This window comes from Camelus ferus, chromosome 22, assembly GCF_009834535.1.
Source record: "Camelus ferus isolate YT-003-E chromosome 22, BCGSAC_Cfer_1.0, whole genome shotgun sequence".
Taxonomy (NCBI): domain Eukaryota; kingdom Metazoa; phylum Chordata; class Mammalia; order Artiodactyla; family Camelidae; genus Camelus; species Camelus ferus.
Genome location: NC_045717.1, coordinates 736,277 through 750,392, shown reverse-complemented (window position 1 = coordinate 750,392; position 14,116 = coordinate 736,277). Strand labels below are relative to the sequence as shown.

The window sequence follows — 14,116 nt, the reverse complement described above, 5'->3', positions numbered from 1 at the left end:
TGGTGTCCCTAACGGGTATAGTGCCCCATAAGGGTATTCCCATGAAACCCCAGGAATACTTCTATGAATTATCTCAGTGTAGCATATAACTCTGTGCTACTGTCTCTCCCATTAAGGCTGCAAGCTCTCTGAAAGCTGCGAAAAGTCATGTTTATCTTTATATCCCTAGCACCTACTTATAAGCCTGGGCATGACAGTGTATTCAATGAAATGTCAACAAACACATGACTGGATGAAAGATCTCTGTATCCACGTCCACTTCATACACCACTGAATTTTCAAACAGATGAAATGTTTTCTACAGGCACATCATTTGGAAGGATTCACACACACAAAGGGTAAAAAAAGAAAACTGAATTCCACCCCTTTTCTTCTCAAGTGATGTACTCATCTGGAATAAAGATGCAAGTTTTCTAGTCTAATGTTTCCTGGAATTGTAAGCTCTACTGCAGTGATTCCCAGTCAATGACAAATACTTCAGAGAATTTCAAGACCTCCTAGAGATGTCTCAAAGAGAAGTTACTCAATGGTTGTTTAAAGAAATGACACTTTCTTTTAAGAAACCCCAAAATATGAATGATCAATGGTAAATGCAATAATTCTGGACAGTGATGGCTCTAACAAAGACAACTGAAAGGAGACAGGGAAGAGAGACTCAGGTTATCTAGATACAGTTAGAAGCAGTAGTCAAGAGATAAAAGTCAGGTTGGGGCCATCAGTCAACTCTAAGGACTTGTTCATTACAGGATTTAACATAACATGGCTCACAGCAAAGGAAACATTGACAAAATGAAAAGACAATCTACTGAATAGGATAAAATATTTGCAAATAATATGAATGAAAAGAGGTTAATAACCAAAATATATAAACAGCTGATACAAATCATTAAAAAGAAAGTTCATAAGAAATGAGCAGAAGACCTGAATAGACATTTCTCCAAAGAGGACATGCAGATGGCTAACAGGCTCATGAAAAGATGCTCAATATAGCTAATTATCAGAGAAATGCAAATCAAAACCATAAGATATTCCCTCACACCTGCCAGATGGTTATAATCAAAAAAATCTACAAATAGCAAATGTTGGTGAGGATATGAAGAAAAAGGAACCATTGTACACTTGGTGGGAATGTAAGTTGGTGCAGCCACTATGGAAGACAGTATGGAGGTTTCTAAAAAAACTAAAAATAGAACTACTATATGACCCAGCAATTCCACTCTTGGATATGTATCTGAAACAACCAAAACCACTAATTCGAAAGGATACATGCACCCCAATTTTCATAGCAGCAATATTTACAATTGCCAAGACATGGAAACAATCTAACTGTCCATCAACAGATGAATGGATAAAGAAGACATGGGGTGTGTGTGTGTGTGTGTGTGTGTGTGTGTGTGTACACAGTGGACTATTACTCAGCCGTAAAAAGAATGAAATTTTGCCATTTGCAGCAACATGGTGGACTTGGAGGGTATTATGCTAAGTGAAATAAGTCAGAGAAAGACAAATACTATATTTTACTTATAATGTGGAATCTGAAAAATGCAACAAACTAGTATATAACACAAAAGAAGCAGACTCAGAGATAACAGAGAACTAGTGGTTACCAGTGGGGAGAGGGAAGAGGTGAGGGGCAATATAGGGGTAGGAGATTAAGAAGTACAAATTATTAAGTATAAAATAAGCTATAAGGATATATTGTACAACACAGGGAATATAGCCAGTATTTTATAACTATAAATGGAGTATAACCTTTAAAAATTGTGAATCACTATATTGTACACCAGTAACATATAATATTGTATGTCAACTGTACTTCAATAAATAATATTGAAAAAAGATGACATGGCCCACATTTCCTCTGATATCTCAATATTAATAAATTTATACTTCTATTCAATTGCACATTTTTTGCAAATTTTTAAAATAACTGTATTTTGTTAATATTAAATTATCAGAAGACACAGCACTGTTTTATCAAACTGACTTTTTAAGTCAAATGGCATAGCAGTGGAAGAGCAAAGGTCCTGGAGCTACACTGGATTTGAATCTTGGCTCTGTTCCTTACTAACTATATGACCTTGGGAATATTATTTAACATGTGTGGGTCTCAGTTTCTTGGTCTGTAAATAAGAGATCATGAAAAGTACATATCTTACAGCAGCACTGTGTAACAGAACTTGCTGAGATTTTGCAAATGTCCTATTTTGTACTGCCCAAATCGTAGCCACTAGCCACATGTGGCTATTGAGCATCTGAAATGTGGCTAGTGCAGCTAACTGAAGTTTTAATTTAATTTTAATTCACTTAAATGTAAATTTAAATAGCCAAACATGACTAGTGGCAATGTCTTGGAAAGCAGAGTTTTATAGGGTTGTAAGCATCTTACAGGCTAAGCATTCATATCAATGTCTGGCACAAAATGATCCATAGATGTTCACTATTGCTATTTCCCACCATGTCACATTATAGAAAACTGGTATGCGAGTGTGGATTACCGCTTTCTTCAACGCTTTTCCTAAATTTTGTCTAATTATTCTTCCTACTGTTTATAATTCTAGGCTCCTTCTTTCCCCTTCCAGGTGGCACTGGCTTCAGGAAACACCAGACCAGTCTGCACACACAGCCCCACCTCGTCTTGGTGGGCCCAGCACATGCACCACACGTACACTTGCTCTGAAGATTTTGCAGACTGCCAAGAACATACTTGGTTCTGTCTCCCTTCAGATGCTCAGCGCTACCCCCACTCCCAATGTTTTTACTCCTTTTACCAGCATCTTTCAAGTGTTAGTGTATATCCATTTCCTGTTTGGATAACTTATTAAGAGGATTTTATTATCACACCTGACATAACCAAATGACTTAGTCATTCTACACCTTAAAATATCTCATCAGGCTTACAAAGACTACACTGAGTATCTCCATCATCTTGATTTTTTTTTATGAAGTTAGAGTGAAGTCTGGACAGCTTATCTTTTGCTCCCTAGTATATATTAAAAGGCAACCACTCAAGTTCTGGCACATATTTGTTGTCTTCGAAAAGGATACAAACTTTTAATCAATAAGGCCCTGCATGTCTTTTGATATAGCAATACTGCCCTATTTCCAAAACAGTCCCATAATATCAAATTCATTTTTCTTAGCACAAAGACTCCTAGAGCAATCAAAATTGGTAAAGATTTCTTCCTCTTCCTATTGGAGAAGATACAGTTGAGAATATGAGAAAAGTTGTCAGAAGAGAATTGCAAGCTTGAATTCTTCCGCTATCTAAGAAATACAATAGATATGGCCCCTACATTTATAATTCTATATTCTAAAACAGGAAATATGAAGAAATAGGTTAAATAATCTGACATGTACCACTAAGCGAATGAGGAAGGCATAATTAACCAAGTGTAATACCAGAGGAAAGCTAAGGAATAAAGAAAAGATGAAGGCTTTTTAAAAATATATATCTTATCTCAGATATAAACCACTATCAGGTATGAACTAATTTGAGTTGTAAACTTAAAAGAATAAAAAACACAGGAAAGTGGCCTAATGAGCCACAGTCCAGAAATGAACCGGGGTTGGGGGGAGGCTCTTCCTTTTTTCTTTTCCCCAAAACTAACAGCTTTCTATTGAATATAGTTGATTTACAATGTTGTGTTAGTTTCAGGTGTACAGCAGAGTGAGTCAGTTCCCCTCATCTTCTTTTAGCAGGTACAAGCACCCTGTTTCTACAGTAAACTCTTCCTGTCCTGGGACTGCACGTCTGAGCAGTTTTGTTCTCTGGGATTCTATATTCCATTTCTAACAGTGAGAAATTATTTCAGCTGCAAGTAATAGAAACCTTGATTTCTGTTACAAGGAATTTTTTTTGAAATAAGAGGCAGTCCCAGGAATGGGTGAAATTCAGGTTTGAGTCAGCAGCACAGTAAAACAATTTTGCAGTCTACAGTGGCAAATTCATTCTAAAGCCGAACTTCCTGTGATTATAACTCTCAACTTTTTAAGTTATGGCCACCTACTTCCAGCAGGATAGGAAGAGCCTCCTCCTAGTCAGACTAAAGGGAAGGACTCGGTCCAACTAGGCCCAATTTAAGTTTGTACCCATCCCAGAGTACCAGCTGCCAGGGAAATGTCTCGTACTAACTGGCTTAGACTAGTCAGGACTCACCTCTGCAACTGGAGACAGAGTCCACTTGTGCAATCACATGAACGGTGGAAAGGAAGTTTCTTGAGCAAAATGAGAGTTCTGGTATGAGAAAAGGAGGAAAGTGATGCAGAACAGGTAATCAACAGAGTGCATCACACTTCTCTCCCACTCCTGACGGACTTGGTATCTAGAGTGAAGTGCTTTCTTCAGCTGGTCACGAAGAGTATGCTTTACTGGCCATAACATGACTTCTACTTTTGGGTAAGGGACTGCTGCTGTGGGGAAATGGATAATTCAAGATGAAGTTAAAGATGCTGAAGAATTATTTTCCTAGCTGAACTCAGGAGTGTTGTGTTGCCCTGTAGCGAGGCATACGGGTACTTCTGTCCCGTGCAGATGCTCCCAAGTGTAGCCCAGGGAAAAACCTGCATAGGGAGGGCCAGAGAGGTGTCTGACCTTCTGCCCTTATGAACATTCACTACCTGAATAGTGCCGGCTACCCTACTGAACAGAAAGGCAAGACAGGATTATTGAAGTAAGGTTCTAGAAAGTGGCCACACTGTGAGCACTGTGAAGATACTCAACATAGCAAGATTTGATAGGATGGAGTTTGATAGGCTTGCTGAGGCAGTAAGCACTTGATGTAACAGATCCAGGAAACTCAGAAAGTGAAAAAAGGACAAATCTTTGAAGGACTGAATTAAACACATGGTTTATGGATCAGCATTCTTTCTATGACATCACACTCTCTTCTTTAGCAGTAAAAGCCTACAGTTCCCCAGACGGGATTGCCCAAGAACAAGCTTTCACTCAATTCTGAGGATGGAAAGTAATGTTTTCATAATTTGAATACAAGAGAAAGGATACCTTTCAATACCTGGCATTGCCAAGTTTTAGGGGGGAAAAAAGGTAAGAAAGCTTTGCTGTTATTGGGAAGGGCAGGCAAAGAAGTAAGTTAATTTGATCTTTTCCTTTCTGAGACTGATAAAAAACTGAGCAGTCAATTCTATGTGGTATAAAGAGAAGTTACCAGGACAACAAAAGATTCACTAATATATTATTAGAATTCTTAACGGGTCTGCTGATTTTGAAAAAATCTGTAACAAGTGTATAGGATCCAGTTGCTTGCATGTACTCGCTTAATTTGGTTTAGCATCTTTTTTTCATACTGGGGACAACACTAATGGGCTGCTATGAAGGATTAAACCATACATCTGTGTAGATACGGATGTGTGTGTGCGTGCGTGTGTGTGTGTGCGCGAGCGCACGCCTACTTTCAAGCCTACTCACTGGTATGGAGTTGATAGTCAATACATGTTACATTTCTTCCCCCTTTCCTCAACCTGGTCACCAAACTGAATAACGTGCAGCCGAAGCTGGCTTGCACATATTCCTAAATTAAGGGATCAGGAGGCCAACGCAGAGTTTTGTGTCTGAAAACTGTGGAGGGCTCTGCTCCAAAACAAAATTGATTTCCACTTAAGCCGTGTGGATTTGGGAGGACAGGTTCTTGAGGGGAGCGCCAGATTCGCGATGAAGCGGTCAGAGGAATGGGATTTCAGAGGGAAATGCAACTGAATCAGGAGGGCACGGCAACCACATCACTTCCTTAAACTCTGGCTTCTCTAGCCTGTAGTTCAGTAGGAAAGTTTTGCTGGAGTACAAAGCTCACTTGTAAAGCGGGCATTTGGTACGTATAGATTAATACCCTTCAGTGCTCTTATAAATAAAAAATAAGCAAGATCAGTTTTTAAAAACTATCCTAGCTTTCATACAGATAGACTATTACAATTAAATTCTGTTTAGTCTTTTGACAGCCTCCATTTTACAATTTAGTTCCTATATTTTTGAGTTGGTTGTTCTTTCAGAACATGTCATGGGCAGTTGCACTATATCTACTGACACATGCTGGATCCAGATTTCCACAATTAATCCTGACATTATCACATTTCCATTTCCAGAAAGTCTGAAATATTTTCCATTGACATTTCATAGAAATAGAGCTATAGAGCTCTCTCTCAATTTGCAATGGATTACTAAAAAAGGAGGTAGCATATTATACGACAACCATAAAAACCGAGACGAGGCAATAATAACGGATATTCTCTAAAACCCACTTGCATCCCCAGATCATTAGGGACAAGGACTTCTAAGGCACGGGGGGGGGGGGATTAGTGCTTCATTACTGCAAGCATAAAATGCCACTTCCTATAATCATCTTTACTTCTTTCAACTGAGATAGAAACTTTCATCTCAAGTACTTAAGGATTTTAGAGCAAAAAGGATCGGTAACATTCCTTTTGGCTCATATCTTTTTGTGTCTTTTCCTTTCTCCTGACATTCTCTTATTACTCCAGATTCTTATTTCTCCAAAAAGGAAAGAGAATAGACTGAATTTTTATCCCTTTGAAATGCCTCATTGGACCCCTTAAAAATCACCTAACTGAAATGAATTTTCATTTATTTTTCAATTTCTCAGTCCCTAAGGAGTACCATATTCTTTAAGTTATTTTAGTCATAATTTAATATTTTAGCTTTGCCTAGCATTGGGATTTCAGATGGCTTAAAGGCGTTTTCAGTTTTTTAAATATAGTGGCCTATGAAGTATGCTTAGCCTTTTGAAAGAGATGCTTTTCAGAGAAATGCCCTAAAATTTTCACATTCCTATCAACTTACACAATTTCAGAGAAGCTTTCTAATAAAATTTACTTTAACAAGGGTTTCCAACATTTTCATTTTAATGGTCTCACCTAGAGACTCTGCCATTTAAATTTCCATAGGGGCCTGATGTTTACAGAAACTTCTGAATCCTGACAACCTTGTTTGTCTGTTTGAAGCTGATTTTTATATGCTAGGTTTTATTAAGCAGAATATAATAAAAGGGCTATTTAACTTTTTTGAAGATTTAGAACAAAATACCGTTACATCACTTGTCTCTTCACTTAAGTGGTAACTTGGAGGCAGGATTTCTCCACCTCAGCATTACTCACATTTGAGGCTGGATCATTCTTTGCTGTAGAGCTGTCCTGTGCAGGGCAGGAAGTTCGGCAGCATCCTTGTCTCACCCACGAGATTGGAATAGCACCCCTCTCCCGCCCTCCCCACCTCCACTACTTCTGACAACCAAAAATATCCCTGGACATAGCCATAAGCCTCTGGGAGGCAAAATAGGTCCAGTTGAGAAGTGCTGCTCTAAGGCATGCTATTGTGTGCATCTTCAAAACCAAATATTCTACAGTAAGCCTCAATCTTTATTTTTACAGAGGAGGCATATAATGTAAAATGAAAACAAGTAGAACCAAAACCTTCTGACAGGGAAAAATATTCTAAAATGTAATCAAATTGAGATTGTAATTATACATCAGTCAGTTTCTGGGCAGCAAGGTCTGATTTCAGCTGAACCTCAGCTAATTTCAAAGTTATTTCTCTATAAAGGGCACCACTCACTTTTAGGTTCATCCCCAACGTTTCCTTCTTTTCTCTCTGAAGTTCTTTTCTGTAGAGATGGATGCTTTCCTCTGATAAAGCAGCCACATCACCACTACTCTTTTCTTGGCTTGCTTCACACCTCTGCACCGAGCTGCTTTCAACCTTAACTATGGCAGAAGAAAGAGAACCAAGGGTAACCAATTCCTTCTCCAAAGCTAATGCCAAATGATCAATTAGGAAATCCTCACTTCCTAATTTTAGATTTTTGAAGAAACTGTTTATAGGTAGAACTCTGCTGAGATTATGAAGGCACTGGAACAAAACTGTTTGATTCCTGGAATGAAAAAATCAAACACACTATTAGAAAACTCAGAAGAGCACAAAACAGTCATATACAACATACCATAGTAATCAATCAATCTTCATTTATAAACCCTCCAGTGATGAACAGAACCAATAATGCATGCATGTGGGCACTGATACAATTCAGACTGTAGCAACTAAGTACAGGTGGCCCCATGTTTGGGTGAATCTGCAGATGTGGAATCCACAGATATGGAGGGCAGACTGTACTATGCCATTTTATAGAAGGGACTTGAGCATCTGTGGATTTTGGCATCCACCAGGATCCTGGAATCAATCCTCTGTAGATACAGAGGAACAACTATATACATATGCTCAATCAACTCAGTTAATATTCATCAGGTTGCTTCCTGATTACATTTTCTCGGAGTAGTAAGATCAAAACTGTATTTTTAAAATTTCATTGTTGGGGAGAGGTGAGAGGAACCCTTAAAATAATTATTAGGCCAAAAACAAACATAAAATTAAAACAGCTTCAGCTCCTAAATGAGACCACCTGTCCACTCGTGCTGTACCAGGTGATGACCTAGACATGTCCCACAATGGTACACAACACTACTGCGGGGATCCCTGTTGGACCACCCCCCTATACACACACACTTCCCTGGACCAATTCCAGCTTGATGTGCATTACCTGGAATAGACTATTAAAGTCCCTTCAAATGGTGTTCTTTGTCTCCAGTTGAAAAGTGTCCCATAGAAACTTCCTGGCCTTTTACAAAAGTACATTTCTGGAAATTCTTTGATTACTTCACATTCCATGTGTTCTAAGAGCCACACCTTCACTGAAGTCAGAGCATAGCTGGGTGATGTGATTTGAAAACAAGTTTCGCGCAATGCAGCGAGAAGTGCGAAGAGATCTTCCGTGTGTTCTACAACAAAAACACGTCACAAGCACTGTCATCAAACCCTGGCCATTACCACATCAAGGGAGTTCTTAAAATTTTCTGATTCGATTAGGTATATGATTAAAAAGGACCTACAAAAATTACCTAGAAGTTTCTTCTTTGGAAACGTCAGCAGGTATTTCCCACTTGAAAGATCTTCTAGACTGAAACAAATTCTGCCACACTGAACGCAACGAGCTTCAGAATAATTACCATTCTCTCTCTCTTTAATTTGTAGCAGCACAATGCAACAAAAATTACTGAACGCTAAAAGTGGTGACAGAGATGTTACAGCAGTAATCATTTGTATACAGTCTTTCTCCAAGGGTTGTTCACAAACAACACTTTCCTCTTTCCCTTCCTCTTCCTCACTACCAACACTCATCTTGATTCTTTTTACCTCTGATCCTATTTCATATGGCACTGGGGAAGAATTCCTACTCAACGTGATCACCCTATTTTGACACTTAATAAGCGGAAAGCTGGAGTTATGGGCTTGATCCATTGACAGCGATAAAGTCACAAGACTTGAGGACCTGTAAAAAATACAGCTCAGTTTAGTCTACAAGCTCATTCCTTAAAATCAAACAGATGATTAAAGGTCATACAAACACAACAAAAAATTTTTATTCTCTCCTTTCCCAGGAATTATCATTTCAAATGTATAGTGTATCAGAAAATTAAGTGTAAAAACCAAACACATTTTTAAAGATCCTGTAATAGCACTTCTCTTGAAACAGGAAAGCAAAAACACTGTAAATATGCTGGACTTTAGGAAAGTAATTTGTAAGAAAAAGGAAAGGTAAAATAATGCTTGTATTTTATTTTTGAGGTAGATTTTTCTCTTTTCCTCTTAAACAAGGGAAAAAGTACTCATTTTTTAAAAGAGTTAATTTGGTAATCATTTAGAATGAAATACCTCTAAAGTAAAAATTGTATTTTATACTCCTCCAAATGATGTGAATGAAATCTGCATTTTAATACAGAATATCATTTACCCATCAACAATAATATTGTCTTGGATATATTATTTAAACTAATTTCATGTGTTTCTGTTTCTATTTAATATGGCTACCAGAACAGTGAAGGTTACTTATGGGGCATGCATTATATTTCTGTTGGCCAGTGCTATTCCAGGGCATCAAGATGATGTTAGCATGTTAGAATTTACTTACAGCTTCAAAGAAGATGTGGTTTTCACTCCAACAACCAAGCTATCTTCTATTACACGATACCATATCTTCTCTACTAGCTGTTCTGGATCTTGAAAATTGCCTGATAACTTTTCATCAAAGGTATTGGCAGGATTTTCTTCTTTACCACAAAGAGTAACAAGACATTCCTTATAGAAAAATATGTTTAAATAACTGATTACAAAAAAAAAACCCTGCCAAATGTAGCAAGACTAAAAACATAACGTAAAGCAGCTTTAGGCTAGGCATTATGGCAGACATATTTTAAAATACATTAACATCTACAATATATACAATAGATTATACATAATTCACTAAAATAAAATTTATAAAACATATAATTAACTATGACTCAGATCATGAAGCACGACCTGATTGTAAAGAAGGCTCTGAGTATCCAACACAGAGCCAGCGGGGATGGAAACCTGAAGTCAAGTCCACTTTGAGAAATAATCTGACAATATGTGCCCAAGGCATGCTGAAAACAATCCAGTCTTTGTCAGTGACTTAAACTAAACTTAATAACTGTAAATTTTTGTATGAATAACATTGATTAAACTATCTTTGGACTGCTGATCAATTACAGCTAAAATTTTTTTCTTTAAGTCCAGGCCATACTCATTCATTTCCACACACATGGATTTATAATACAAATGAAAATAGGAGAAATAGTGATAACTAATAATACACGACACTTATTAAATGTTTACTATATGTCAGGCATTGTTCTAAATGCCATTCACATATCCATTTGTTTAACCATCTCAATAACCCTAATGCCCTAGGTCAGTAGTATTATTTTCTACATTTTCCAGGTAAGGAAAACTGAGGCACAGGGAGGTTAAGTACCTCACCCTCGGACGCCCAGTGAGCAACAGGCAGAACTGGGATCTGAACCAAAGCCAATTGGTTCCAGAGCCCATGATCTATATTAACCATTTGTCTATACTCCTCCTTTATGTGGTAATTACTGAAAAAAAATATGAGTACTTGTACTATAGTGAACTCAACAAGTTCCTAGGAATCTGATGCTTCTGCCAGTAGCTGTGAGATTTGAGGCCGACTATCCACCTAAAACCTGCAGAAATTTTTATTAGCTGCCAGAATTGCTTTTAAAGTTAAGAATGTAAAGGGCCTAAAATGGTGCCTTGCACATAGTGGTTTCAATGCAGTAAGTTCTAACATTTCTTCCCCTTTTCTAATACTGGTAAAATCGCTGGGGTCAAGTAGGGAAGAGAAATGGGAAGACTTTAAATAATGACTTTCAACAATGACTTGCATGACGTTTCCCAGGAGATTAGAACAGTAATACAGGAATGCAACATGATGTGCTCTTGTCTTACATTAACGGAATCATACTTTGGGGTGAAACCCTCATATTGCTAAGGCTGAAATACAGACACAAGGCATAGACTATTACAAGAATGGTAAATCTTAGAGTCAGTGACTTGAGGGAATAAAATGCAACATCAAATTTCTCTATGTCCAGCTTTTCCTGATTTATTTGAATTTTGGTATGCTGTCTTTTTCTGTATGGAACTAATGGGCATAAATACTGTTTGTTATGAAGTCAAAGAAGTTTTTGCTAACTTCTACATTACCATACTGGCATAAGGAACTGCAAGGTACCTGAAGAGGCTCTTATGATGGTCAACCACCAAACAAAACAAGAGTAAAATTATAAAAAGCATATGTAAGGACTAAAAAAGCACAGCAACTTAGGGACATTAACTAGAGTAATAAATATCCTTAGAAATGAACCATGCAACAGACTAAAAGAACAATTATTATATTAGTGATGAAATTATGGCACCATTAAAACAAGGTTAAATAATATTCAACATATTCTGTTTCAGAAGTCAGAAAACATAGTCACCCCTTGAACAACACAACTTTAAACTGTATGGTCCACTTATATGTGGATTTTTTCAAGAGTAAATACTTCAGTACTACACGATCCACAGTTCGTTGAATCTGCGGATGGGGAACTGGAGATACAGAGGGCTAAGTATAAAGTTATTCATGGATTTTCAACTGTGTGGAGGGTTGGCACCCCTCACCCCCATGTTGTCCATGGATTAACTGTAATCCACCCATGAGTAATTTCTATCTAAACCACACAAATAAAAAAGTTTAATAGTTAAATCTTTTTAAACAAAAAGGACTTGTTTCCCAAGGTTACTGATAACTGAGATTTTAATATCCCACAGAATAAGAATAATTGCAAACTGGTAAAACACTGGCTTCTTAACCAAATAGTTTTCAATGTCATAGAAGCCCACCATTATAATCCCTGCCACTCTGCTTCTTGATCCATTGAGCAGGATTGTCTAATATATTCCAACATTCCAATTTAAATATCACTTCAGTATCTTGTAGATTTCCAATTCATAAAATGATGAAATGGTCACATGATTCATTTTACCTCGTCTGTACTTGACGCACTATCATCTTTCCCTTGAAACAGGTTCATTAAAGCTTTGTAAGATTTTGAAATAATTTTTTCCTTAAGCAAGAGATGCTGCTGAAATTCGTGAATAGAAATGAAACCAACCTGTAAAGGATAAAGAAGAATCACCGCCAGAGACATAAATTTCAAATGAAACCCAATATACCATTAATTCACTAAGTATTTTCTCCAAACTTGCTTATTAATTCATTTTCTGTAGAAAAGCAAAGACTACTTCTCAGAGCAAAACTGTTTTAATTATAAATTTTAAGTCTCTAATTACAAAGGAAAATAACAGCAAATAATTACAATAGTTTATGGATCAAATTGAGAGAATGCCAATGTATTTGCATCTGTTTCCCTACTGAGTTAAGTAATGAATCAATATGAATATGAATGAGTCTAATCAATATGAATAAAAGTCAAGGCCTACAAGCATTCCTGCCCCAACAAGAAAACTGATTTTCTTGTTGAAATAACTCTGCTTCAAAAAGCAGAAGGTACCATTATGAATAGAAATGCTCACTTTTGATTTGATACTCCTTGAAATCCTTTGTTCATATAACCTTTATAGTAAAATTTTAAAGATAACACATAACAGATCCAAAATTGTCACAAGTTTATCTTGTGCTAATAAACTCAGGGCTGGGGTCAACTCTTAATCACTGGGTGGCGGGGGGACTGGCTCTGAACTGGGCAAAGGGCAAATGGCTCCTTTTATTGTAGCAGGTAAACAAATTTCAGTACGAAGGATGAAACATTCATGAAATATATTTTGCTCCTGAAAATTTAAAAAGAGTTGCATCATTGAGCTACTAGAAGCCATTTCACTTCACATGGATATCTGAGACTGTTTAAGTATTAATTCAGCTTTTAATATAACATGTTTTTCGAGACTGAAAAAACAAAATGCATCCTGTATTTTGTCTTTCTTTTAAATTACATTTTAAGGCAGGTACATTCTTTTTCTTTTTATCAATGAATTATCAGTTGGAGAGTGAAGACTGAGTTCAATCTTACCTCGTTGCACAAGGTATGTAAAGCGTCTAGCTAATACTTTAAAACCACATCTGACCTAGTTCTGTGGGCACCACATCATTCACACTCCATCACTCACTGGCTGAGTGATTCAGGACTGAGGGGATGGGAGATGGACCTGTCTGAGGAGGAGGGCCAAACCTGAGGCTGCTGGAGGGGCAGGGAGTGGAAGACAGGGCTGTGGACAGACTGACAACGAGGCCATGAAATTACGTGTTCTCTCTTCCTTGCTTCCTTCAACTCCAGGAATAAACGCCGAGTCACTAGACTACTTCAATATTTTATGCTATTATAAGTTTCGTTATAAAACTATGAAAATATGCCCATGATAAACCATTTAAACAACATAAAAAGACATCTCACCTTCCCTTCCTAGACCCTCAATCCCATTTGCACAGCCATAAGATTATTTACCTTTCCAGAACTTTTCCATGTATATGTTAAGGAATGCTTTCATTCTCCTCCCCATAAACAAATAAAACCCACCCCAAATCAAATATAGGCGCATACTGCACTGCCTGTCACCAAAACTTGCTTTCTAATTCTTACTGTGATCTCTTGCATACATGCAGAAGAATGCACAAGACAAAAAAAAAAAAACAAGCGTACAGACGAACAG

At 37.3% G+C, this 14,116-nt stretch overlaps 1 protein-coding gene across 1 annotated transcript in view; it reads right to left on the bottom strand.

The window, feature by feature from the left end:
* The window catches only part of LOC102515299 (FA complementation group B), a 75,145-nt gene that overhangs the window by 57,815 nt on the left and 3,214 nt on the right, over positions 1–14,116 (bottom strand). Inside the window, exons 2-6 of the mRNA XM_032464849.1 lie at positions 12,436–12,564; positions 9,993–10,159; positions 8,923–9,353; positions 8,565–8,802; positions 7,586–7,901 (exon numbers count right to left, since the gene is read on the bottom strand). Of these exons, the coding sequence (XP_032320740.1) occupies positions 7,586–7,901; positions 8,565–8,802; positions 8,923–9,353; positions 9,993–10,159; positions 12,436–12,483 (1,200 nt within the window). The 5' untranslated portion in view covers positions 12,484–12,564. The remainder of the gene's footprint in view (positions 1–7,585; positions 7,902–8,564; positions 8,803–8,922; positions 9,354–9,992; positions 10,160–12,435; positions 12,565–14,116) is intronic.